The 25,565-nt window shown below is 39.5% G+C and overlaps 1 protein-coding gene across 1 annotated transcript in view; it reads left to right on the forward strand.

The window, feature by feature from the left end:
• LOC139938447 (dynein axonemal heavy chain 10-like) overlaps window positions 1-25,565 on the forward strand; it is a 67,779-nt gene that overhangs the window by 38,268 nt on the left and 3,946 nt on the right. The window contains exons 47-69 of the mRNA XM_071933982.1: window positions 46-569; window positions 907-1,104; window positions 1,719-1,952; window positions 2,569-2,666; window positions 3,027-3,192; window positions 3,659-3,811; window positions 4,756-4,973; window positions 5,447-5,668; window positions 6,251-6,398; window positions 7,346-7,481; window positions 8,194-8,348; window positions 8,816-9,034; window positions 9,664-9,937; window positions 10,867-11,123; window positions 11,864-12,202; window positions 13,217-13,417; window positions 14,110-14,415; window positions 14,894-15,065; window positions 16,359-16,490; window positions 16,944-17,155; window positions 20,345-20,512; window positions 22,504-22,684; window positions 23,408-23,553. Of these exons, the coding sequence (XP_071790083.1) occupies window positions 46-569; window positions 907-1,104; window positions 1,719-1,952; window positions 2,569-2,666; window positions 3,027-3,192; window positions 3,659-3,811; window positions 4,756-4,973; window positions 5,447-5,668; window positions 6,251-6,398; window positions 7,346-7,481; window positions 8,194-8,348; window positions 8,816-9,034; window positions 9,664-9,937; window positions 10,867-11,123; window positions 11,864-12,202; window positions 13,217-13,417; window positions 14,110-14,415; window positions 14,894-15,065; window positions 16,359-16,490; window positions 16,944-17,155; window positions 20,345-20,512; window positions 22,504-22,684; window positions 23,408-23,553 (4,859 nt within the window). The remainder of the gene's footprint in view (window positions 1-45; window positions 570-906; window positions 1,105-1,718; window positions 1,953-2,568; window positions 2,667-3,026; window positions 3,193-3,658; window positions 3,812-4,755; window positions 4,974-5,446; window positions 5,669-6,250; window positions 6,399-7,345; window positions 7,482-8,193; window positions 8,349-8,815; window positions 9,035-9,663; window positions 9,938-10,866; window positions 11,124-11,863; window positions 12,203-13,216; window positions 13,418-14,109; window positions 14,416-14,893; window positions 15,066-16,358; window positions 16,491-16,943; window positions 17,156-20,344; window positions 20,513-22,503; window positions 22,685-23,407; window positions 23,554-25,565) is intronic.

Here is a 25,565-nt window from a genome sequence, read left to right on the forward strand (position 1 = left end):
TAGAACAAAAATTAACAACGAATGTCAACCGCTTATCTCCAACAGGTGGAAGTGGCAAGCAGAGTCTGACCCATCTAGCCTCCTTCACCGCCGGCTGCGAGGTCTTTGAGATCAAACTCAGCCGCGGCTACGACGAGTCCAGCTTCAGAGATGACCTCAAGGTCCTCTACAACAAGCTCGGCATAGAGAGGAAGAAGACGGTCTTTCTGTTCACCGATCAGCACGTCGCTCAGGAGAGCTTCTTGGAGCTGATTAACAACATGCTCACCTCGGGTATGGTGCCAGCTCTTTTCCCCGATGATGAGAAGGAAGCCATCGTCGGCCAGATGCGGACGGAGGCCACCAAGGCTGGCTGCCCGCCGACACGTGAGAGCATCTGGCAGTACTTTATTAATAAGTGCGCTAATAATCTTCACATCGTCTTGGCGATGTCGCCGGTGGGTGAGACTCTGCGGACGAGATGTCGTAATTTCCCCGGGCTTGTCAACAACTGCAGTATTGATTGGTTTATGCCCTGGCCGGTCCAGGCGCTGACTGCTGTGGCCTCGGTGTTTCTTGGCAATGAAGATGTGAGTATATTAATAATCAATTTTCACACATTTGTGTTTTTTAGAACAGTGAATGGGTGGGGTGGTTCAAAAGAAATAACTGAAAATTTAAAATGATGACAAATTTCCTTAGCAGCCCCTTCCAGATCATCTGCCAAATCTATTATGGCTGTGTTTTCCATTGTTATCTGGTTATTGGTTTATCATGTTTCTCTATATTAATGAGTCTGTCAATATTTTAAAAATTTGGTGTGGGTGTGTGAGTCAACAAAATTTGCAAAAAGATCTTAAACTTTTAAACATTCAATAGCTCTACATTATACCCAATAGTTTTTTAACTTTTTCCTAATCCCTTCAGATTAAGAGCATACCCGACGAACATCGCGATTCCGTCGTCAAACACGTGGTGTTCGTTCACCAGTCAGTTGGTGATTACAGCGTGCAATTCCAGCAGAAGCTACGTCGTAATAACTACGTCACCCCCAAGAATTATCTGGACTTCATCAACACCTACCTGAAGCTACTCGACGATAAGGATGAATACATTCTCTCGCAGGTACGTAGTCTCTCATTCCTCGCGTCTACCAAAATCCTTGAACCTTCTGTATAATTTGAAAGCTTCAAAATAGAGTGCCTCCCATTTGTTAAGAATTTCAGTTTGCCTTGGTTTATCAATCTTCGGCGTGTCGTGGCCGAGTTGTCCAGTTCACCGGACCTAAGCTCTGGTGTTGTCAGCAGCAGTGTGATACGTGCCCTTGAGCACGGCTGTTAACCATAACTGCTGTGTAAAAAGTTGGGAAGCTGGTGCATTGTGCTCTACCAGCCAGGCTTCTAGTGGATGATACCCATGCCTCCATCCTTACAGACTGTGCAGGGGGTAACCCTGTTTCAGCCCCAGGAGTAAGTGGCAGTGTGCACCTGGTGGCAGGTGATTTGGGTATACAGTCTAAAGCGGCCCTCACCTTGAAGTTGCCTGCCAGCCTTGTGATGTTAGGCGATCTCTCATTTTTATCAAAAATAAATAAAAAAATATAAAAATCACTGTTTGTAATTTTACCAATCACAGTACTGTTCGTTTCAAGTAGGAGAGAGGTATATTTGTTTTGTATTTCCTTGAATCTTTCTATTAAAAGATCCATCATTAATATCATTGCATGTCCGTTTTTATAGTGCAAGCGTCTTGAAGGTGGTATGGCCAAGCTAGCAGAGGCCAGCGTCCAGCTGAATGAACTAAACGAGAAGCTGGCAGTGCAGAAGGTGGCCGTTGGAGAGAAGACAGAAGCCTGTGAGATACTCTTAGGAGAGATCTCATCCAGGACGGGGAAGGCTACCGATAAGAAGCAGGCTGCTGAGGGCAAGAGTAAAGAGATCGAGGAGCAGAGTGTTGTCATTGCTGTGGAGAAGGTACCAGGACGTCTTCATCTTCGTTGATTAGAAATAGTGACTAGAGCGATATTTGAACCAATGACCTTTGGATTAACATGCTCTACCAACTGAGCCATCTAACATTATTTTGGCGGTCTCTCTTTTTTGTCAATATCTTTGTTCGGGGTGCAAGTCAGAATCCATACAACCGTTAGCTGCTGTGTGGCCAGTTTTTACGATACAACCTGGGAAGGGGCAGCCGAGGGATCACCTATATGGGGGATGCAACTTCTTTATTTCAAACATAAACCACAAGGGTAATTGACTAGTTAAATGTTAAAATATTTTTTGATACATCTCAGTAAGTCGTGCATATGTGTGGATGAGTTTAAAATCCTAGTAGCGTTTCAGGTTATGCAAGGGGGAGCTATTGATTTCTTACACAATACACAATGCACCTCCGAACAATGCGTGTCATTTTGTGTGTCAGCTCTCTTTTGTGCGTGTTTGTATACGATTTTGAGACCCAAAATGACACCCAGGATAGGTACAGGCACATGCTGCGAGTAAAGCAAGGGGTCTATAAAAAGGGTAAATAAAACTACATGCAATCTTACCTTGAATGATCCCCAATAAATGCATTCTCGCCATACAGAAAGATGCAGAGGAGTCTCTGGCTGAAGCCCTGCCTGCTTTAGAAGCTGCTCGCATCGCTTTACAAGACTTGGATAAGTCAGACGTCACTGAGATTAGGTGAGTACGGTTCTCCTTTCTGACTTCAATAAAAATATATTCAAATGGCAATGTTTTTCAATGAATGACTTTGTAAAAAATTTCCTTTCTCAAATAGCAGCGCTTTACACCAAGTAAGTTTTTATGGTCATTATTAAGTTTGGAGTACTTACAATCTATGACCCTACCTTCAAAGCTTACTTTATACAATAATAATCGGCAGAAACGAAGGTTAGCAGTGAAAAACCTGAAAGAATCGAAAAATAATAATACTCATAATTTCTCTTCCTGTGCGTATGAATTGTAGGGTACTTCAAAAAAACCTCAATGGAACTTGAATTTTATTGGTATGCGCCTTTTTCCCAACCTTCCTCTCCCCAGAGCTTTTGCTAAGCCTCCGAAGCTTGTGCAGATGGTGTGTGAGTGTATCGTGGTGTTACGTGGCATCAGGGAGGTATCATGGAAGTCAGCAAAGGCGATGATGGCTGAGGCTAACTTCCTGAAGTCACTTACGGAGATGGACGTGGATGGAATTGGACAGACGCAGGTATGCTGTAGCAAATTGTGGTCTCCTGCTTAAAGGACTATGACAGAATTAGTTTTTGCTTACAAAACAGTTGCTGGTCGTGTAAGCACTTTTTGTATGAACTGACAAACCTTTTAGAAGTTTGAGATCAATCTGCCATCTGGGTCACGAGAAAATTGTGAAAAACAGATTACACATTTTGCATAACACTGATTACAAAAAAATGAATAAAACACTCACTGACACACTGAGCAATAAAATCCAAATGGCAAATTAGTTTTATATATTTTTCATCAAATATGACAGAAATATTTCAAGGGATGTTTTCTACTATCATCATCTGTGTAAGACTGTATTAGACTGTGTAAGTTTTATGTAAATCTGTGATCTTAGGCGATTTTTCTTTTTCTTACCAATTCTTTAATGTTCCTTTAACTCCAGAGGTTGCCAGATGTCATCAAAAATATTTTCTTAATATTCTTTTTAGGTCAAGACAGTTCGTGGTTTCTTGAAGGACATGGACACAACAGCTGAGGAGATGAAGTCAGTTTCTCGCGCCGGAGCCGGTCTCTTTAAGTTTGTGTTTGCTGTGATGGGTTACTGCTCGGTCGCCAGGGAAATCAAGCCCAAGAGAGAAAAGGTATAGACCCCTCCGCTCCCATTAACATTGTAGCAAGCATACCGCCTGCAGCCGCCCTCAGAGTTCTTTTGAGATCTTAGTAAACATGCGATTAATGCACAGCAAACGGTTTTGCGGTAACACCATGGCACATTCTCTCTATGATTTGTGGTGGTTTTGAAAAGAACCGGTGGCTTAAGAACTCAATGTGAGTAAATCAGTAGTCTCGGCCCAGGTAGTAGTTAATAAACAGTTCTTTTTTTAACTGAGAAGTCTCCCGAAGTCGGAAAAAATCTAGCTCGCGGCAGTAGAGAAGACATTAGAATTTAAAAAAACCAACTCCATGGGAGTAGAATACATAGCAACCCAAATTCTCAAGAGAACATAATCTACACAGCAAGTAAATATACACATGGTGTTACCACAAACCGGATACACATTTGTGACCTGCTACATGAAAATGAGTCAGATGTTGACAATTTCAAGGATTGAGTTATGTGCATGGCTGGAAAGAACACACCAACAGCAGTAATTTGGTATATGTCTAAGCTTTGGGGTGTATCGCGTTGCTGAGTTACTTCCGTTTGAAATTAGCCAATACATAAGTTTTTCTGAAAAACAAGTAAAGTGATGTTTTAAACTACCATTGCGTGCAAAAGGACACAAATTAGACATAAGTATGATCACAAAATTAATGTATTCATAGCTTTTTGCCTAAAAGTAAGTGTTCTAAAGGTTAACCATGCAAATATAGATCTTAAAAAGTAAAAATGTTTTTTTTTTCTTTTTTCCCTTTTTTTTCTTTTTTTTCTTTTTTCCCCCCATTAAACTGTCCATTACTTAATAATGCATTGGGCGACATCTGACTCATTTTCACGTAGCGGGTCAGATTTATACCTGACCATGCAATGCCTCAAATCCCATACACTAAACATTTCTTTTATTTATCCCGTTCATCATCTTAGGTGGCAAGGTTGGAGCGTACTTTCTACCAGTCCAAACGAGAACTGGACCGCATCAACAACGAGGTGAAGTCTCTGGAGGATGAGCTGTCTGGCCTAGGCTCCAAGTACGAGGGAGCCATGACGGGGAAACAACAGCTGCAGGAAGAGGCTGAGATCATGGAACGACGATTGGTTGCCGCTGACAAGCTCATCTCTGGATTGGGCTCGGAAAACGTCAGGTGAGTGATGAATGTTTGCTTCTGTTAAATTTCATTTCAAATTTTGTCCATGTCGATTTTTTTTTCGATTTTAAGGCTCTCCTTTATTAAAGGAGATGTTGAAGATAAGGCAGAGTACGACGTCAATTTTGAAACATGAGGTGTATCAAGGAAACTTTTGGTTATTACTTGAATTTTTGAAAAAAAATTCAAAAAAAAAAAAGTGGATTGTGCAATGCATTGTTGTGAATACCTGTGACCACTCTTAAGCACCATCTTTACAAATAAACAGAATATGAAAGTTAATTTTGTAAGCAGAAAGAAAAGTGTGCTTTGAGGTAAGACACTGAAAGTTTAAAGCTAAGTCTTTATTTTGTCACCTGGGCAATGACGTTTATAATATTTGAACAAGGATGACGTGGTGATGTCTTTCCACGCACCTGATCTCAATGCGAGACTAAGAAAGCTCTATTGTCTTATCACATTCCTCCCAGATGGACCAAGGATCTTGAGGAGCTTCGTCAGCGCCGCATCCGTCTCCTCGGAGACTGCCTTATCTCCTCAGCGTTCCTCAGCTACGTAGGAGCCTTCACCTGGGAGTATCGTGCTAAGATGGTCTACAAGGATTGGCAGGAGGACGTACTGGAGAGATCGATTCCACTCAGCCAACCCTATAGGCTGGAGAGTCTGCTGACCGATGATGTCGAGATAAGCAGGTGTGTGAAAGTTTTGTGTGTTTTTTTTTTTATTTATTTGTTTAGTGCAAGTTTGCCCTAAACAAAGCTAAAAGTCACTCTTGGTAGGGGCAACAAGAACAGAAAAAAATATTAAATGTGAATAATAACTGAAGGGAGCTGAAGGTCGGAATTGACAGTCCTCTTAAAACAGCAGTACATTGTAGGATGGAGGGAAACATGCTCCAGGCAGAGTTCCAAAGACTTAATGCAGTATGTAGAATAAACCTGTTGTAATGGCTCGGTGTATGGGTGGGAAGCAGCAGAAAGCGTGGTTTCACGCCAAAACATTCTAATAGAAGGAACCAGGTTGAACTCACTGTAAAGACACTTCAAATTGTGTGATGATCTTAACTTGGAGGAAGGGGCTCATGGAGGAGTCTTGACAGAGGACCTTTTATAGGGATTCTATCTGTTGGAAAATGAGTGCATCACACAACTAAATAAGACCTAAGAGCACCTCTCTAAATTGACACAACTGCTACCAGAGAATAAAATAATAAGAATCACAGGCAAGCTCTAAAACTCAGGTCATTAAACCAATGTATCATTTGATATTAACAGATGGGGTTCAGAGGGTCTGCCACCAGACGAGCTCTCAGTCCAGAACGGTATCCTGACTACCAGAGCCAGTCGCTTCCCACTGTGTATCGATCCACAGCAACAGGCATTGAACTGGATCAAGAAGAAAGAAGAGCAAAACAACCTCAAGGTACCTGACTATGTACAATCACCCCCCAAAAGATTCCTTTGGACATCCACACTCTGGCCGTGTCCAAATTGACAGCTGTGGATGTTGATTTTTTGGCCCTCAGAAAAATCATAATAATTAAATAGCCTGAAAAGTCTATTTGCGACCCACTCTGTGAAAATGAGTCACATGTCGCCCAATGCAATATTAAGTTATGGACAGTTTAATGTGGAAAATGTATTTTAAAAAAAATATAAAAAAATGTTTTTTTCTTTTTAAGATCTTTAGTTGCATGGTTAACCTTTAGACACTTACTTTTAGGCAATAAAGCTATAAATACAACAATTTTGTGATCATACTTATGTCTAATTTGTATCCTTTTGCACACATTGGTAGTTTAAAATTTCATTTTACTTGTAATTCGTTTTTCACAAAAAATGGTGTAGTGGCTAATTTCAAACGGGAGTAACTCAGCAACGCGATACACTCCAAAGCTTAGACACATACCAAATAACTGCTGCTGATGTGTTCTTTCCAGCCATGCATATAACTCAATTCTTGAAATTGCCTACATGTGACTCATTGTCACAGAGCGGGTCACATTTTAGTAGACTTTTCTGGCAATTTAATTTTGGAAAAGAATTTTAAAATTATTTTCCTAATGTACATTTAGGTAAGCCCTTGTGACTTTCTCCATTATTAATATCTACAAAACAATTTTTTTTTTTGAGCCTAAATCACTGTTCATGCATGCACATTCTGTGAAAGTCTGTAATTATGATTTAGCAGTTAGTAACTCCCTGAAATTGACTTCTTTCATTTAATTTCATTTATTCTGGTTGTTAGGCCAAGAACTCTCAGAAATATAAACTTAATAACTGTACTAGCCAAAAAGAACAATTGAGATAAGACGAGAAAGGAAGTTTCAGTTTCTTCATTTCTGTTGTGTTTTTGTCTTCTTCTTCTAGGTGTGCACATTCAACGATCCTGATTTCCTGAAGCAGTTGGAGCTGGCCATCAAGTATGGCTTCCCGTTCCTCTTTCAGGATGTGGACGAGTACATTGACCCGGTCATTGACAATGTGCTGGAGAAGAATATCAAAGGTAGGTGTTCCGACAAGAGTGAAAAACTCTCATGCGGAACGGGCTCTAAGAAGCAAAAACCTTTATTTAACATCTATTCTGTTGCGTTGAGCATGATATTCTTTGGTCTTTGTTTGCCGTTGAAAAAATAGCCTGAAATGTATAGAGCATGTAATTGTTTAATGGCCAAATAAAGAATAAGAATACACCATGTGTACATGTAGGTCAGCCCTGTTGTATTCTATGAAATATTTGTACTGTTTTCCAAATATCATGCCTGTTAAAATCTGATTTCTGATTTTGTTGTACTAGACAGAAAACCAGTATTAGATTGTCATCAAATTATTATTATTATTATTTTATGCTTTGTCATTCAGCTGCACGGGTTGTGTGTAGTGGCACATTTACATTAGTGCCCTGGCCGTTGGGCCTATAACATTCCTGTAACCTTTATTAGCTCCCTAGGGAGTATACAGCCCAGGGCTGCCATGGCCCACCAAAGGCTTGTATCCTCACAGGAACCCATTTATACCCTGGGTGAAGAGTAGCAAAAAGTAAAGCATCTTGCCTAAGGACACAAGTGTCATGTCCAGGGTTCGAACCCACAATCAGATAACCCACCCATGAGAACTGGAGTTCCGATCTCTAAACCTTTCGGCCATGACACAAAATATCCTGCCAGTTGTGTAGAGATGGATACATTTCTCATTTCTCTTTTTATTCATGTTTTTAGGTGCTGCTGGGCGTGAGTTCATCATATTAGGAGACAAGGAGGTAGACTATGATCCTAACTTCAGACTGTACCTCAACACCAAGCTGGCTAACCCCAAGTACACCCCGTCAGTCTTTGGTAAAGCCATGGTCATCAACTACACTGTCACACTCAAGGTTAGTACACTTAAAGGGTTTGGATACCTTTTGTAGATCAAGTTTTTGGCCATGACATGAATCCCTACTCACTCAGAATGAAGATGTATGCAACATAATTTACCTGTAGAAGTTTCAGCTTCAATAGTCGTCAAGTTTTTATGAGAAAAAAAAAATGGAAATCACAGAGCATCTTAAGTCCATTGTATATGCTATAATAATTGTTGTCTCACTGAGACAAAATTATTTTTGTGAAGTTGTTGGCAAACAGAAACATTCCGTTGTTAAGAAAAACATGTATTTGTGGATTTTGCTTTATTTTTTTTCAAACTTAGTTTCATGTAACAACCCTTGTGATTATTATGAGAATGAAATTGCTATTACAAACCTTAAATCAGTGAGCCAAGGATATGGTGTCTCTAAAAACCTCACTACCCTGATTTTCCACCTTGCAATAAACTCTCTTGTGTTCTTCACCCTCTCGCTAGGGTCTTGAAGACCAACTCCTCAGCGTCATCGTGGGCTTCGAGCGCAAAGAGCTGGAGGAGCAACGAGAACGTCTTATTCAGGAGACTAGCGAGAACAAGAAACTTCTAAAGGATCTTGAAGACTCTCTGCTCCGTGAGCTGGCGACGTCGACGGGCAACATGTTGGATAACGTAGAGCTCGTACAGACGCTGGAGGAAACCAAATCCAAAGCCACAGAGGTGAGGCTGTCATTGTTTTTACAACCAGGGACCTGTTTCATAGAGCTGGTTATATGATTGATTGATTTGGCTTATTGCTAAGTATGCAATATAAACTGCCTTGGATCTCTTGCTTTGAAAGACAACAAATACAGAAAATACTAAAAAGGTGCTAAGCATAACAAAAATATGCTTACTAGAATAAGCTTACCAGCTAAAATACCATTGTATGTGTACAAACTGTAACTGGTATCTTGCTTAGTTTTGCTTAGTAGAAAAATGTTTAAGCAATGTTTTCTGCTTCAATGTAAATGCTCTCCCAACTGCCAATCCCCAGAAAGATGAACAAAATAACAAATGGTTTTTACTCAGAGCCACCTTTTCTTTCATGATTATCACATATGAATTAGTTTCCAACATGCAAAGCTTCAACATAATATGACAAGTAAAGTAATATTTCCAAGTCAACTAAATAATTTATACTAATAATATTTCACACCTTCTCAAGAAGATGGTCACAGCAAACTGAGAGCCACCACTACTTACAAAAAAGTTTTTTTTACATGGCGCCACCGCAAACCTTACTTACTGAGTATTTTTCCACCATGCATAGCGTTAAGTCTTACCTCCCCTTCTCTTCCCGAACCTAGGTTGCAGACAAACTGAAGCTTGCAGCCAAGACGGCCATTGACATCGACAAGCTACGTGACGGCTACCGGCCGGCGGCTAAGCGCGGTGCCATCCTCTTCTTTGTCCTCTCTGAGATGGCTCTGATCAATACCATGTACCAGTACTCCTTGGCCGCTTACCTGGACGTCTTCCAGTTCTCCCTGAAGAAGAGTCTTCCAGACTCCATTTTGGTGAAGAGGTTGAGGAACATCATGGATACGCTGACACATAATGTTTATAACTACGCTTGTACTGGTAAGTTCAGAGAAGCCAACATTTATTATTTAGGCATAGTTTGTATGATTAGCTCATCCGAAAGATATTTGCGAGTTGGATTTGAATGTTGTCTGACTTGCTTTGTCTAAAGCTAAGCATGATTTGTACAATTTGTTCATCCTAAAGCCATTTGTGAGTTGGATTTTAATAATGTCTGATGCAATGATTTGCTTAAGCCATAAAGTTAGTACGATTTATTCAGTTAAAAGCCATTTATGAGTTGGATTTTAATAAAAATCGAAGGTTACCCCACTTTCTGCTCACTAAAAGCATTGACGAATCACTGCTTTGCAAAAGACAGTACAAAAAGTAAACAAGTTTGCACCATTTAAATCATGTGTGTAAAGTCTATTCTATAGTGAAGTAAATATTTGTTAATTGCATTGTATTTAAAGGTAGAGTATACTTTTGGTAATTGTCAAAGACCAATATCTTCACTTGGTGTATCCATACATAGGCTATGCACAAAATAACAAACCTGTGAAAATTTGAGCTCAATTGGTCGTTAAAGTTGCATGAAAATAATGAAGAAGAAAAAAAACACTTGTTGGTAAAAAATCACCTCTTTCTCTACAGTAAACTCAACTACATTACCTCGGGGGGGGGGTCGTTTGGTACAATGTTGTACAACATCAACAGCTTTCCAGTGCTTTTAATGAAGTATATTGTTATGGTCATTACTTTTTCGAGTAATGGACCTTATGCATTGACGTCATCCAGCCGCCATCTTTGAGGTCAAACGGTGACGAAACAATCAAAACGCACATAGATTGCCCAATGAACAACCTCCTTTTGACCTCAAGGCGAGGGTGCCGTACTGAAATGACGTCATGTGCATCAGGTCTATTACCAAAGGTATAACCTTTCTTTAAGAGCAACATTTTAAAGATGCCATTTTCTTTCCACAGGGTTGTTTGAGAAGCACAAGCTGCTCTTCTCGTTTCAGATGACCATCAAGCTGGAGCAGAGCGAGGACCAGCTGCCCCAGGACGAGTTGGACTTCTTCATCAAGGGGAACCTCTCCTTAGAGAAGAGCAAACGTGCCCGGCCTCACATGTGGATCCCCGAGCAGGGATGGGAGGACATCATCAAGTGTTCCCAGATGGCCGACGTCTTCTCGACGCTACCGGACGATGTTGAGAAGAATAATACAATGTGGAAGGAGGTCAGAAGAAAAAAGTGGATTTATTAGTAGTTTTTAATTAATATAGTTTGTTTTTATCATTACATTGACATGTATTAAAGGCAGTGGACACTATTGGTAATTACTCAAAATAATTATTGGCATAAAACCTTTCTTGGTGACGAGTAATGGGGAGAGGTTGATGGTATAAAACATTTTGAGAAACAGCTCCCTCTGAAGTGGCGTAGTTTTCGAGAAAGAAGTAATTTATTGTGGTTTATTACTTGTTATTTAAAATAAAAAGTGGCATCTCCTTAAGGTGATCCCTCTGCTGCCGCTCCCCGGGTTGTATCGTAACCATGGGTGTTATCCCTGGCTATTCGGCAGTTAGCGGTTGTATGGCTTCTGACTGGCACGTGCCCCCAAGCAAGGATATTGAGAAAATAGAGAGACCGCCAGTATCGGGCTAGTCTGTTTGAAGAGCCCTGGCAAATTATTCTGGAGGTCGCAGGTCCCACTCTAGTAAATTTTGTTTTTCTTTGTTCAACCTCAAATTATTTGAATACTTGTAACAACATTAGTACCATAATTCAGGGGTCAATTTTACAAAGAGTTGGGACTAGTCCTAGGAGAAATTAAAAACTTAAGGCTAGTCCTAAGTTAGGACGAGTAACTCGAGAGAAGACTAGTTCTTTGTGAAATCCCACCCTGAATTGATAACTTGATTTATTTCAAGACCATTCCAAATCAGTATTTGATTTCCTCTCATCTCTTGTAAACAGTGGTATGATTTAGACACTCCCGAGGAGAGCCCCTTCCCGGGTAAATACAAAGACACCCTCTCCGAATTCCAACGCCTCCTCCTACTCCGCTGTTTCCGTATCGACCGCGTCTACCGCGCCGTCACCGACTATGTCACGTCTCGCATGGGAGAGAAGTACGTCACACCACCGGTCATCAGCTTCGAGTCGATCTTTGAGCAGAGTACGCCGTTTTCCCCGATCGTCTTCATCCTGAGTCCTGGTTCCGATCCCGCTAGCGATCTGACGAAGCTGGCAGAGAGGTCAGGGTTCGGGGGTAACAAGCTGAAGTTCCTCTCCATGGGACAGGGCCAAGAAAAGGTGAGTCATAAATAACGATCATAATCAATCTCATTTTACATCAGGGCTAAAAAGAATATTGTTTTTGTATGACATCGATGTGTGTAAGGTTCTGTATTGAACCAAATCGGCTGACGCCATCATCAGAATCTTGGATGCACCATATTGGTGGGCAATGTCACTGTGCGTTATTCAGTGAAGGGCGCATTTTAGGCCACGCGTCGTTTACACATAAAACCTATGTGCCCACCAAATTGGTGAGCGTGGCACAGTTGCGCGTGTGATGCACGTGCAAGGGGTCAATACTCAGCACTTTTCAGAGTTCTCTAAGAATGAGTGCATCCAATTACTCGGATGGGACTCGAACCCACAAACTTTGCCATTATAAACCAAATATCTTACCACTATACCACATTTTAAAGTAATTCTCATAGGTTTAGTTCTACCTTTTACTCCAGTCATTATTGTCAGCTTCTTACCTTTTTTTTATGGGATGCTGGAGTCGAGGAAAATAAAACAGTTTTGATACGTACCTGACAAGATCTCAAAAGAACATAGTCTACCCAGCAAGTAGATACACACATGGTCTTACTGAAAACCAAATATACATTCATACCTAACAAGTATTTTAACCCAACCAAATTCTCTTTTGTTGTACTAGTATAGTCTTCACCTCATAATTTTTCAATCAGGATGCTCCGATGATGACTAGAGCAAGTAGTCTAAATGTTGAGACCAATTCAAGAACTGACACCTCGGTAGTGCAGTTAATTACGATCCTATAAGCTAAAGTAGTAGTCGCAGCCAATTTTTTTCTATACCTTCCGCCCGGGTAGTAGAGTAGAATAAAGCAAGACAGTTCTCTAAGAACAAACTCTACCTGGCAAGTAGAAACACACATGGTGTTACCGCATACCGCAAATATATATATTGATACGTCACCATGCAATGCCTCAAATCCTATACAGGATGCTCTGATTACATGCAAAAGAATTAATTTTATATTTGACAACCACCTCTTTCATCCCACCCTAGGTTGCTCTTCAACTCCTCGAGACGGCCATCGCCCGAGGCCAGTGGCTCATGCTCCAGAACTGTCATCTCCTCGCCAAGTGGCTACGAGACCTGGAGAAGGCACTGGAGAGGATCGTCAAGCCACATCCTGACTTCAGGCTGTGGCTGACCACCGATCCAACACCGGCTTTCCCCATCGGTATCCTGCAGAGGTCACTCAAGGTCAGTGGCTGACGTTGTAGACGTTGCGATTTTAACCTCCCAGAGCATATAAGAAAGTTGATAAAACGAAGCCTCTTAAACAAACTTTAGTTTGACAGATTTTCGTTTTAGCATTACAGCCTTATTGGGAAACAGAATCATAAAAGATTACTCGTTTGAAGTCTCCCGATTCCAAAAATATAAAGCAAGACAAGATCTCAAAAGAACGTACTCTACCTGGCAAGTAGATACACACATGGTGTTACTGCAAACCAAATATACATTGATACCCCACCATGCAATGCCTCAAATCCTATATAAAATAATGATAGATTTCAAAGTCACCTCACTTAGCAAGTTATTATGTCATTTTTGTGCTCAAAATTGAAGCACTACTAACATACAATACTGTAAAATATTTCTGTACACAAATAGAGCATCAGTTAATAAATTTATTTTAAAGGAAAAATAGATTAATATACTTTATGTTTTTTTTTGTGGGTCATTTGATTCTCCATCTTTCCATGTTCTGATGAACAAATTTATAAGGTCTCCCTGGTCATGGAAACTTTGTAATTCTAAATATCTCCATGATATTTGTACTGCCAGCCATGCAAAATATCCAAGGGCATTTTTTAAAGTTTTTAATAATATATTGATAATTTACTGAAACAAAACTGACTTTCGTTATTATTTTTCTTGCCCATGCTCAGGTGGTGACAGAACCTCCCAACGGTCTGAAGCTGAACCTCCGCAGTAGCTACCATAAGATCTCCGCCCAGGTCCTCGAAGACTGCCCTCACAACGCCTTCAAGCCTCTGGTCTTTGTCCTCGCCTTCTTCCACGCTGTCGTCCAGGAGCGCCGAAAGTACGGCAAGATTGGCTGGAATGTGCCGTATGACTTCAACGAGTCTGACTTTAGAGTCTGTATGGATATCCTGATGACGTACCTGACTAAGACGTTCGAGCAAGGAGACCCTAAGATACCCTGGAACAGTCTGAAGTATCTTATTGGTGAGGTAAGCAGGCACGACGCTCTCTCCCTAGTTTAGTCTGATTTCTGATTATGGTTTTTGAAAATAATTGACAAATTGTGATTAGAAAAGTCTATTAAAGCCTTCACCATGAGTATATGTAGATCAAAATTCTGCCTGGGTAAGATAAAAACAAAAACACAAAACTTAGAAGGTTTCATGTTTTTAGAGGTAAAATGATGATGAAACATCCCAAACCGCGCAATGAGAGCCAACGTTGATTGGAGCTCAAAAAGATGGGGCCGGGACATTTTTTTGCCTGATATTTACAAAAAAATGATATGACAACATAAAAATGAAGGATTTCAAAAAAAGAAGAATGTGCACACACAGTGAACATAATAGGGCAGGAAAAGAAAAGGGAAAAAAGGGGGAAATGGCTTTTTGTTGCGGGGGACTAACGAGATTGGCCGAGATTGTAGAGCATTCCAGAGTATAAATCTTTGCCTGTTTGTAATTGTAGGTGATGTACGGCGGCCGTGCCATCGACAACTTTGACCGGCGTGTTCTTAATACCTACATGGATGAGTACATGGGTGACTTTATCTTCGATGCATTCCAGCCATTTCATTTCTACAGTAATAAGGAGGTGGACTACTGCATCCCTGAGATTGGTCCCAAGGATAACTACATACGTAAGAACAACAGTAATTTTTTATTTTATTTGGTTTAAGATTTTAAATCCTGGATATTTGACATTGACTTTGATTTTGTGAGTGGCATTTTTGTCAGATATTGCGCATTTTAAAAGTGCTGGTTATTATTATTATTAAGACCATACATGGTTCAAATTTTAAAAGCTGCTGAGCAGAAAATGCTGCTTAGTAAATTTCTTTGATAAGCAAACTAAAAATTGCAGGACATTGGTTGCAATAATATGAGTTTAATAGTATTTTAACATAAGACTGTGTGTTACACAAGAAATGTATTAACAAAGTCTATGGGAAATTGTTACGTGTAGGGACGAAAGAAAGAACAAAAATGTCTCCACAGGAATACATTTTTGAGAATGTGTGTCCATAGAGTGTACGCAACACAGAGTGTGTGCATTGTTATGAATTCTCAGCCGAATAAACACGAATAAGAAACAACCACATGCTTTCTCAATTCAATTCAATTCATATTTAATGGTCCTACCATTGAGGAAATTACTTTGTATACATGTAATACACAAAATAATGTAAAGATGTAATATGCCAGAGAATAGCTAAGATTGGTCATAGCAATATGTATCACAATTTAGTTGACCTCATTCTTGGTAACATATTCTTGTTGTTTCCCCCCAGTGATGATATTTGTCAGACTTTTATCTAAATTCAGATTTTTTACCCCAGTCTGGTGAAGAAAATCAGCCGTTACTTTTTCCGTAATTTAAGAAAATCCTGCTCTTTGATCTACTTCTCTAGTGTTGAAAACACTGTTCCTAAAAGCTCAGCGGAATCTATAACTCTAGGGGTTACCGAACAGGTGGAAAAGCCATAATTTCAACATATGGCAGTGTCATGGCCGAGCGGTTACGAGCACTGGATTCAAGCACTGGTGTTTGATCAGCAGGGTGTGGGTTCGGATCCAGGTCGTGACACTTGCTACATAAAATTGGGGAGGTAGTGCTTTCTGCTCTACTGGCTCGGCTAGATTTTGAATTGATGATACCCAAGCCTACATTCGTATGGACTGTGAAAAGGGTAACCCTGTTTCAGCCCTAGGAGTAGGTGGCAACGGCCTCTGGAAACAAATAATTGTAGCCCACACCTTGAGTGGTCTTCAGGCCTTGTGTGTCAGGCGACTTGCATAAAAAAAATAATAAAAAAAAATACATCAGCAGAATTGTTATCCTACATGCGTAGTTTCAGACCTTTTGTAAGCATTTTGTAAGCAATGACTCTCATCCCTGATTCTCTCATCCCTGATTCTCTCCCCCCTTACAGAGGCCATAGAGATACTGCCGTTAGCCAACACACCAGAGGTATTTGGGCTTCACCCCAATGCTGAGATTAACTACTACACCCAGGCAGCCAGAGACATGTGGGCTCAACTGGTGGAGCTCCAACCACAAACAGGTATGCTGCCCAACCCCCTGTCAGGCCATTAACAATCTTGTGCAACTATGCTTTAGGCGTAAAATTCCCTGCACGATTTGTCAGTGAACCATTTGACTGTGTAGAGAAGTTAGGAAAACTCACCAAGCTCAAAGTCAAAACCCATAGTTGCCCTAAAGATGGCGTCTATTGGCCCCTTACAAATGCGAAAAGCACCTCTGCAAATTTGGGGGTAAATTCCTTTGTGTACTTTTTTACTCAAAAAATTGGGCACAGGATAGTCGTGTTTAAGTGTTCTGCGCATGGTGCATGAGGTCAGAAGAGAATTTTTTTTTATTTTTTAACCTGTGTTATTTCTAGTGCCAAGTTTCAAATCAGAATAACAGAACCAAAGCATTGAGAACTTAATGACTTTGCTGAAAATCATACATGTGGGAAAAAAACCATCACATTATTCATTGATTCACTTCTCAGGCGAAACCGGCGCAGGGATTAGTCGAGAGGACTTCATCGCTAACATCGCCTCGGACATCCAGGGTAAGCTTCCAGCGCAGTTTGAGCTGGATAAGATCCGCAAGAAGTATGGCCTTGAGATCTCTCCGACCACCGTTGTGCTTCTACAAGAGTTGGAACGCTTCAATAGGCTGATCGCACGCATGGCTAAATCACTGGCTGAACTTCAGAGGGTAAGTCCATACCCAGTGCTCTGTGGCTTTCTTAATTTTTATTTGTGTTTATTATTTGTTCTCTGTCTTATCAGAATTGGCGGCTTTTCCGGCTACAACTGTCGGAAGGGTGTTCTATACTTGTGGAGAACGCTGTTTTGTGGAGTCAAATTTTTGACTTGACAAAATGGCCGTTTTAGTTCTCAAAGTAAAAGGAAAACCATGCAATTCCCAGGCCTATTTGTGTGAATCAGTTTTTTCTACCTTTAAAACATCTTTCTAATAAAAGGTTACAAATGCTTCTGACAGACCAACTCGCCCAATCCAAGGCAACGTGTCCCTTTAAACTTCCCCTTATTTCTTCCCTACAAAGATCTAGTTTACCAACCTACACACAACCAGGATCTTTGAGTTGGAATGTAATTTTTCTTTTGTGACCTGCTTCTTCTGTAAAAGACGCTCGATTGAAGCCGAATAAATTGTATTAACTTCTAGTTTCCATAATTGTCCTTGGCCGTAAAAAATCAATCTTTGGAAAAAGGAAGTAGAAACCAAAACTACCTGCGTTATTTCCAGTAGTTTTACAAAAGGAATTGCTTATTCTGTGATTCTTTGATTCAGTCAAAAAGTCAAAAAGTCAAATTCAATGACGTTTTGATTTAATATCATTGCAATTCAGGAATGAAGTAAAAAAATTAGAAAACACAAATAAACATGTTAAGACTGATTTGATGTTATTGGATGTTTTGGGATGTTGTCAAAACTTCAACTGACAGGGTGTAATTATACAATTGAATTTTACACTCTTTTATTGTGAGGTACGCGACTTGTAATTTTGTTTCAACTTCATAAAGGAAAATTAATGCCGCACAATCAAAGCCCCAGAAATAAGATTGATGAATTATTTGTGCTCGTGCATAAAACTCAATTGGTTGTGCCACAAACAGTGTTCGGTTGAGTTGTTTTTCAGAAAATACTTCTGCTAGATGCTTGATTATTTCATTTTTATTGCATGGCTGTAGAGCTTGAATACTCACATACTGAGTCTTCAGAGTTACCTGGGCCTAATTTCATAGCACAAAATCTTGCTTAGCATGAAATTTCTTCTTGATAAAAACAGGATTACCAACCAAATTTCTATTCATGCATATTGCTTGTTACTTGTATTCAGCTGTTGTTTGCTTATCCTGAATATCACATGGAAATTTGGTTGGTAGTTTTGTTTTTATCGAGGAAGAAATTTCACCCTTAGCAAATTTGTGTGCTAAGCAGCTCTATGAAATTGGGCCCTGGTTAGGATTAATTTGTTATATGGTCTGAATCGTTGACAGTTCTTTCAGAAGAAAAAAAGGCATTGTTGACCTGCTCAGCAGAGAAAGAATTTAGTTTGATTTAATCATGAGAACGCCAACCCTCTGACTTGTTTATTCTGTTTTATACATGTACATGCCTCCATCGCAGTTTTATTTGTAGCTTCTAAGTCCTTACCAAACTAGGATCTCTGCATAGGTGGTATGAAAAATACAGTCAAAAATTAATTCTTTGGTTTTACCCGTAAAGCCAGATCACACAGGCCCCGATAACAAAAACGAGAACGATAAAAATGCACGCCCTTGATTGGTTGAATGAGCGTGAGCGTATTCTGTGTGGAGCATTTCAACGAATAGAATGCGTTTTATGTGCGTTGTGATCGATATTGTTTTCGATATCGCTGCAGTGTGTAAGCACTGTATACTCAGTACTTTCCCGAGCTCTGTGTAAAAAAACACACGCATATTAACTCTTTAAATGTAAACCCTTTGAAATGCTCTTGATTGCACAGGAAGAGCTTTTAATACAAAAAAAAATAAACATCAAGCAAAAAACATTCTAATAACCTCAATTCGATTCAGCGTTCTTCAGCCAAATTTGCAACATTTTGGACCAAAATTCCCTATAACAGCAACAAAACCTTGTGCATTATTTATGTCTCAAACTCTAACCAATTTAACTTAATTTAATTGTTCAATCAACCTCCCAGCTCTCTGGCTATTTATTCCTGACATCCTTGGTTCTATTTGAGAGATATTGCTTTCTTGTATAATGCAATCAAGCTTGGCAAATTTTCATTAGGAAATTCTATTTTGTTTGTTGACTGGAATGAGTTTCTAATCAGAGAGAGGGTCTTTTGAAATATTGGAGAAAACCAAGGTGCAAAACAGAAGGGAGGAAACACAAAAGAGAAATCATTATTAACTTGAGATTTATGAGGGTTATTTTGCAGAGAGTAGGGGGGTGGTCATGTAAAAGGGTCTGCCGTTGATTTCACCAAACTAACTTAGGATTAATCTTAGGACTTAGGGACGGGTTCAGTTCCGTTCCGTATCCAAATACGTAGGACGCATTGAACCCATCCTAGGTTACCCGTCCTAACTCGAGTTAGGATTAATCCTAGCGTCTCGTGAAATCGGCCGCAGGGTACATTAATTTTAAACAATTTGAAGAAAAAGATGAAAAGCTTTCCTTAAAATATTACTTGCTGGTGGTGCTGTAGTATTTGAGAAATGAGTAAAACAATGTCACAAAAATTATTTTAGTCTCAGTTTTAGCATAACATACCATAACTGGTTAATACGTTTTTTACATGCAAAATAATTTTCATCTCACTAAAGTGAGACACAAAATTGTTTTTTGTCTCATTTCTCAAAAACTACAGCACCTCTGCAAGTAATTTTTTAAGGTTAGCTTTCTACCATCAGTAAGAATAAGTTTAATGTAAATCTGTGGACACTATGTTTCATAAAAAAAAGTACCAAAATCCTTTAAAGGTATGGCCAATCCATTAAGCTCTGCTTTAAGGATAGGGTCACAGATTGGTAAACGCTGCAAAAAATTGACTACCGCAAAAACTTTCTTGTTGAGAAGCGATGCAGATTTTTCATTTAGATTCTGGTCTTATAAAAATAATTGTACCCCATTAACAACACTGAGCTACAAAACCCCACTGTCTTAAGGTTTTTTCATCAAAACTGGAGCATTAATAATAGTTCAATTTCACTAATTTAATCTTTAAATCTTTATTATAGCCAAATAAGGGTAAATGCTTGCTGTAAGTAACAAACATAAAAAACATTTAAAAACAATTCTTGTTATTGCATTCATTTTTTTTGCATTTCTTATTTTCCACCTTTGACATTCTTTTTATCCTCCTCCCCGTTTTCCTGGTTCCAGGCTCTTAAAGGTGAAGTTGGGATGAGCAGTGAGCTTGACGACGTCGCGAGGGCGCTCTTCAACGGCCAGATCCCCAATATATGGCGCCGTCTGGCCCCGGACACACTCAAAGGTCTGGGCAACTGGATGCTTCATTTCCAGAAGCGTTTTACTCAGTACACCACTTGGGTAAGAATTTTCTCTTTTTTCCCCCTTTTTTTTTTCTCTCTCATCAGATAAGTTTATAATAGTAATGCTCCTGGGTTCACTCCAGCAGTTGTATTCAGCAAAAAACATTCTTATTTCAGGCATGTGAGACTTCTTCTTTTCAGCTGATTTCCTCTTTTTTGGTTTTGATTTTCCCTTTTTTTCTTCGTTTTCTGTATACAAAAGTATTGGAATATTATCTTGTCGTCTTTTTTTTTTGCCCGGTTTTCTCTTTTCCTCTTCTTTTTTTGTCATGGATAGTCACTCACATGCCTGTTATTTAAAGGTTGTTTTGGTGTTTGTTGTTTGTTTTGCTTGTTTGGTTTGTATGTATTTAAACATATCTACATGACAGTTTACTACACAAGTTTTTATTTTCTGTGATATCATCATTCGACATACACTTGCGCCCTTGGCTGCCTCATCCTCAAATTGTAATGGAGTCACCGCCATCCCCTGTTCTCTTTCAGTCGCCGCTCTTCTCAGCTCTCCTATACTTCAACCACTTTGTCACATTGTCTGTCCAGTGCAGCTTAGGGCTGACCCACTTAAACCATTACCCAAAGGAAGCGGTTCTAACCTAGAAGAATATTCAAGGAACAATATTTCAGTCGCCACAGAGAAATTTCATAAGAAAAAAAAGGACAATAGATGAACAATGAAGCACTTACCAATTATGTTGAGAGTTTTGTATGGGGGGGTGGGCAGATGGAAGTATATGAGGGTATCTGAGTTGTGAATTATATTTTGTATGTGGGTCGAGCCAATTTCAATACCAACTCTATTCCAATTTCTTCGACTCGGATATTTTTTTATAGTATTATTTATATAATGAGTAGGGTACATGGCCTTAGCTTTTCGATCCAAACCGGACCTCATATATTATTAATTTATTTTTTTAGCAAGGGGAGCATTTTCATTTTGTAGTTTTTGTTTTGTTTTTGTTTTTATGATTTAAATTATGACAGAAGTCATATCTTGTTATTATAGGTTTTCAATAAAATTCACTCAATTTGATTAACACACATTCAAATTCATGCATTTTCCCCTAGTCTACTCTAGTCTATTTTTTGAAAATTTAAACCATCTTTTTTAAAACACCTTTTAAAAAAAGGTTGTTTCATTTTTTTGTTTTATTATTTACCTAGTTCCAATTAATTAATGTTCATTTATCCTTTTCCCATTTCTTTTCAAGGCTCGTTGTTTTGAGCACTAATTGAACACGTTTGTTTTTTATTTAAAGACCTTTCTATCACAGCATCACAGCCCAAGTTTTTGCCAACCTAAGTTGGAAAACTATGGAAAGCCATAATTGCAAATCAAAAACAGATGGCCACATTTTGTAACGCCACACAACTATTCCAAAAAAGTGCTTAATTTTGTTGGAAACAAAGCAACCAATCTTGGGAGGTGTTATTATTTAATTGAAAGTTTGCAGACATTTTTTAATTTCGTCCCCACATCTGTTAAAGGCAGTGGACACTATTGGTAATTATGCAAAATAATTATTAGCATAAAAACCTTATATAGTAACAAAGAATGGGTGGCTGTTGATGGTATAAAACATTGTGAGAAACGGCTCCCTCTGAAGTACCATAGTTTTCAAGAAAGAAGTTATTTTCCACGAATTTGATTTCGAGACCTCAGATTTAGAATTTGAGGTCTCAAATTCAAGCATCTGAAAGCACACAACTTCGTGTAACAAGGTTGTTTGTTCTTTCATTAATATCTCGCAACTTCTATGACCGATTGAGCTCAAAATTTCACAGGTTTGTTATTTTATGCAGATGTTGAGATACACCAAGTGAGAAGACTGGTCTTCGACAATTACCAATAGTGTCCAGTGTCTTTATTACAATGGAGTGTTTCGCTACCATTCCTCCAACCATGCCAACCAGGGTGGGTTGTTTATGAACAATGGAAACGTTATTTTGTATAATTAATAGTCGTCTTCTTTTTTTCCCCTCTACTAGGTCAACGAGAGTGAGCCACCTGTTATGTGGCTGAGTGGTCTCCACATCCCAGAGTCCTACCTGACTGCCCTGGTGCAGGCAACCTGCCGTAAGAACGGTTGGCCCCTGGACAAATCCACCCTGTATACTGCCGTGACCCAGTACATGACCCCTGATGAGGTCAGTGAGCGCGCTCACTCAGGTAAGTAGTCTCTTTAACTATTCGGTTTTCAGCCTGCATACAAAATGCTCTGCGAACCACAACCGTTTATACATAAAACACATTTTTTTCTGCAATTCAAAATAATTATTAGCATAAAACCTTGGTAACTTGTAATTGGGAGCTGTTGGCAGTATAAACCATTGTGAGAAAAGGCTTCCTCTGAAGTAATGTAGTTTTCGAGAATTTGATTTCGAGACCTCAGATTTAGATTTTGAGGTCTCGAAATCAAGCATCTGAATGCACACAACTTCATGTGACAAGGGTATTTTTCTTTCATTATTATCTCGCAACTTCGACAACCAACTGAGCTCAAATTTTCACAGGTTTGTTATTTTGTGCATATGTTGAGATACACCAAGTGAGAAGGCTGGTCTTTGACAATTACCAATAGTGTCCACTGTCTTTAACCCTTCAACAATAATATGCACACACCTGACAACAACTCATATTCAGGGGGAAATTGAGTTAGTGCTTGATCAAATTAATTACGTTGCAGGCATGTGATTTCTCAGGATTTTCTGAAAATCTCCTTGGAACCTTTAAATCCATTCTTCTCGGCAATGTGCGCATGCTCTGAAGTACGTTAACAATGGAAATTTACCTGGTAAGTAAGTCTGCTGCCATGTAGCGTTCCAAAGTCGCCCAGTGGCGGCAGCCTACAGCCTAAGATTGTAACTTTCATATTGTATCTGCCCACCACAGGTTGCTTTGTGACTGGTCTGTACCTAGAGGGAGCCTCATGGTCCAAGGAGGATTGCTGTCTCTCTAGACCCAAACCCAAACAGCTCATTGAGGAACTTCCAATCTTGAAAGTCATTCCCATTGAAGCTCATCGACTCAAACTTCAGGTATGTTGATTGCTCTTCTCGGAGTTAAGTTGTTTCGGCAAAGTTTGTCCGCTTTTACAATTTGCTTTGTCCATGCTCTGTGGATCCCTTGCACTGACTTGCACTGACGTCAGTCACTGACTGTTCCGTCTGCCCATAACTCGCAATTCAGTCAACATGCTTATAAAAATGTGCATCTGTGTGTTGTGTCATACTGTGTCGCCTAAATGCGCACTGCACAGTTGTGGCGCGAGCAATATTTTAGTGTATGATCACAATTATGTTTTATCATTGGTTCCTATTTAATAGCATGTGAACAGATGGTGCTAGCACGGAAGGTGCAGGTGCGCGACTTAACGCTTCATGATCAATTATCACATAACAGGTGTGGTGTTGCACACACAACAATAGCTAATGCAAGTTACCAATGATCAGTAGCTGATAAATCTATAATCAGTTCTGGCCACATATCATGTTATTATGCGTGTACTTTTTACCATCTCAATAATACCCTCATTGCTTGTGATTTTTTGTTGGGTTCTTTTTTGGCAAACCACGTCAAAATTTCTTTTCTTTGTTTTTTATTGCAGCAATTGTACTTGTCTTATATTTCATTTATTTGTTTGTTGTGATTGCCACTTCATTCTTTTCTTGTAATCTGATTGAGAGAGAGTATTTTTTTCTGCCATTTTTGCGGGGCTAAACTGTTTGGACTTTGAAAACATCACAATAAAGAGGACAACTCTGTGCCCATCACACTAGCTGTAGTTGTAAAATATCTGAAAATTGTCCCCTACAAATTGGCTTATACTGAAAATTATTTGAGTTGTTTCATTGTCATTGTTGTGTTTTTTTTTTTTGTTTTTTTTTTTGTTTTTTTTGGGGGGGGCTTTATTGCTCTCAAATTCAATCAAAAATTGCCAGAAACAGTTGCCTAATTTTCTGGCTATTATTTGATTGAACATATCGGGTTATAAAACATAATTCACAGGTTGAAAAACTATTTAGGTGGTGGTCTCAGGTACTCAAACAAAATGACGACTGTTGGAAAAAATATGCTAACTTGACGATGCAAATTAGGGGCCCTTTATTTTGTTTCTTTTCAAATATACACTATTTTTAATTATAACACACCTCTTGCTTGTTCTGTATTCTGGTTGGCTGAAACACGGTCACATGGAATAAACTAATATAGTCTAGTGATCGCGCGCGCGTGTTTTGCGGGAACTAGTACCCGAGCGGGCACTAGTCTTTGAAAATAGTGCCTGGTTACAGCGCCCTCTCTTGACTTGAACCGTGAACTGTAACTACAAAACATCTTCCTTTTCCAGACTTCTGTTTTTATTTGACATTTAAGACGGAGCTGTGCTTTAAAACACATATTGACTAGCATAATTCGGTAACTAGTGTACGTCTATTCCCCCTCGGGCCTGTGAGTGACCAGAAGAGGGGCCTATTTCCCTCGGCCTCGGGGAAATAGGTCCCTCTTCTGGTCACTCAAAGTCCCTCGGGGGAATAGACGTACTCTAGTTACCTCATTGCCAGTCAATATGTGTATATTAGCTCAGGTGGTGATATGTCAGACAGATGTAGAGAGTCAGAATAGTATATAAAGTTGCTGATTGTAGATTATTCTACTTAAAGCCAAATTACTGTAACATCATGGAAATATTTTTGAAACCCTAGTAGACCGTCATGGTCAAGGGTTTAGAGCATCAAGTTCTGGTGTTGGAGTCAATGGAGTGTGGGTTCGAATCCCGGTCATGACACTTGTGTCCTTAAGCAAGATGCTTTACTCTAGTTGCATCTCTTCACCCAGGGGTATAAACGTGTAGCCGCGAGGGTAGAGGTTGATATTGTGTATGAAAAAGCCTCTGGAGTGCCATGGCAGCTCAGGGCTGTATACTAAGAAATATTAAAGGAATGTTGATGGCCCAATGACCAGGGCACTAATGTTAAGTGCATTGAGATGTTATTGTGAAATGTGCTGCATAAGAACTAGTTATTATTATATTATTATTATCATATACGAA

The sequence above is a fragment of the Asterias amurensis genome, chromosome 6 (genome assembly GCF_032118995.1).
Source record: "Asterias amurensis chromosome 6, ASM3211899v1".
NCBI lineage: Eukaryota > Metazoa > Echinodermata > Asteroidea > Forcipulatida > Asteriidae > Asterias > Asterias amurensis.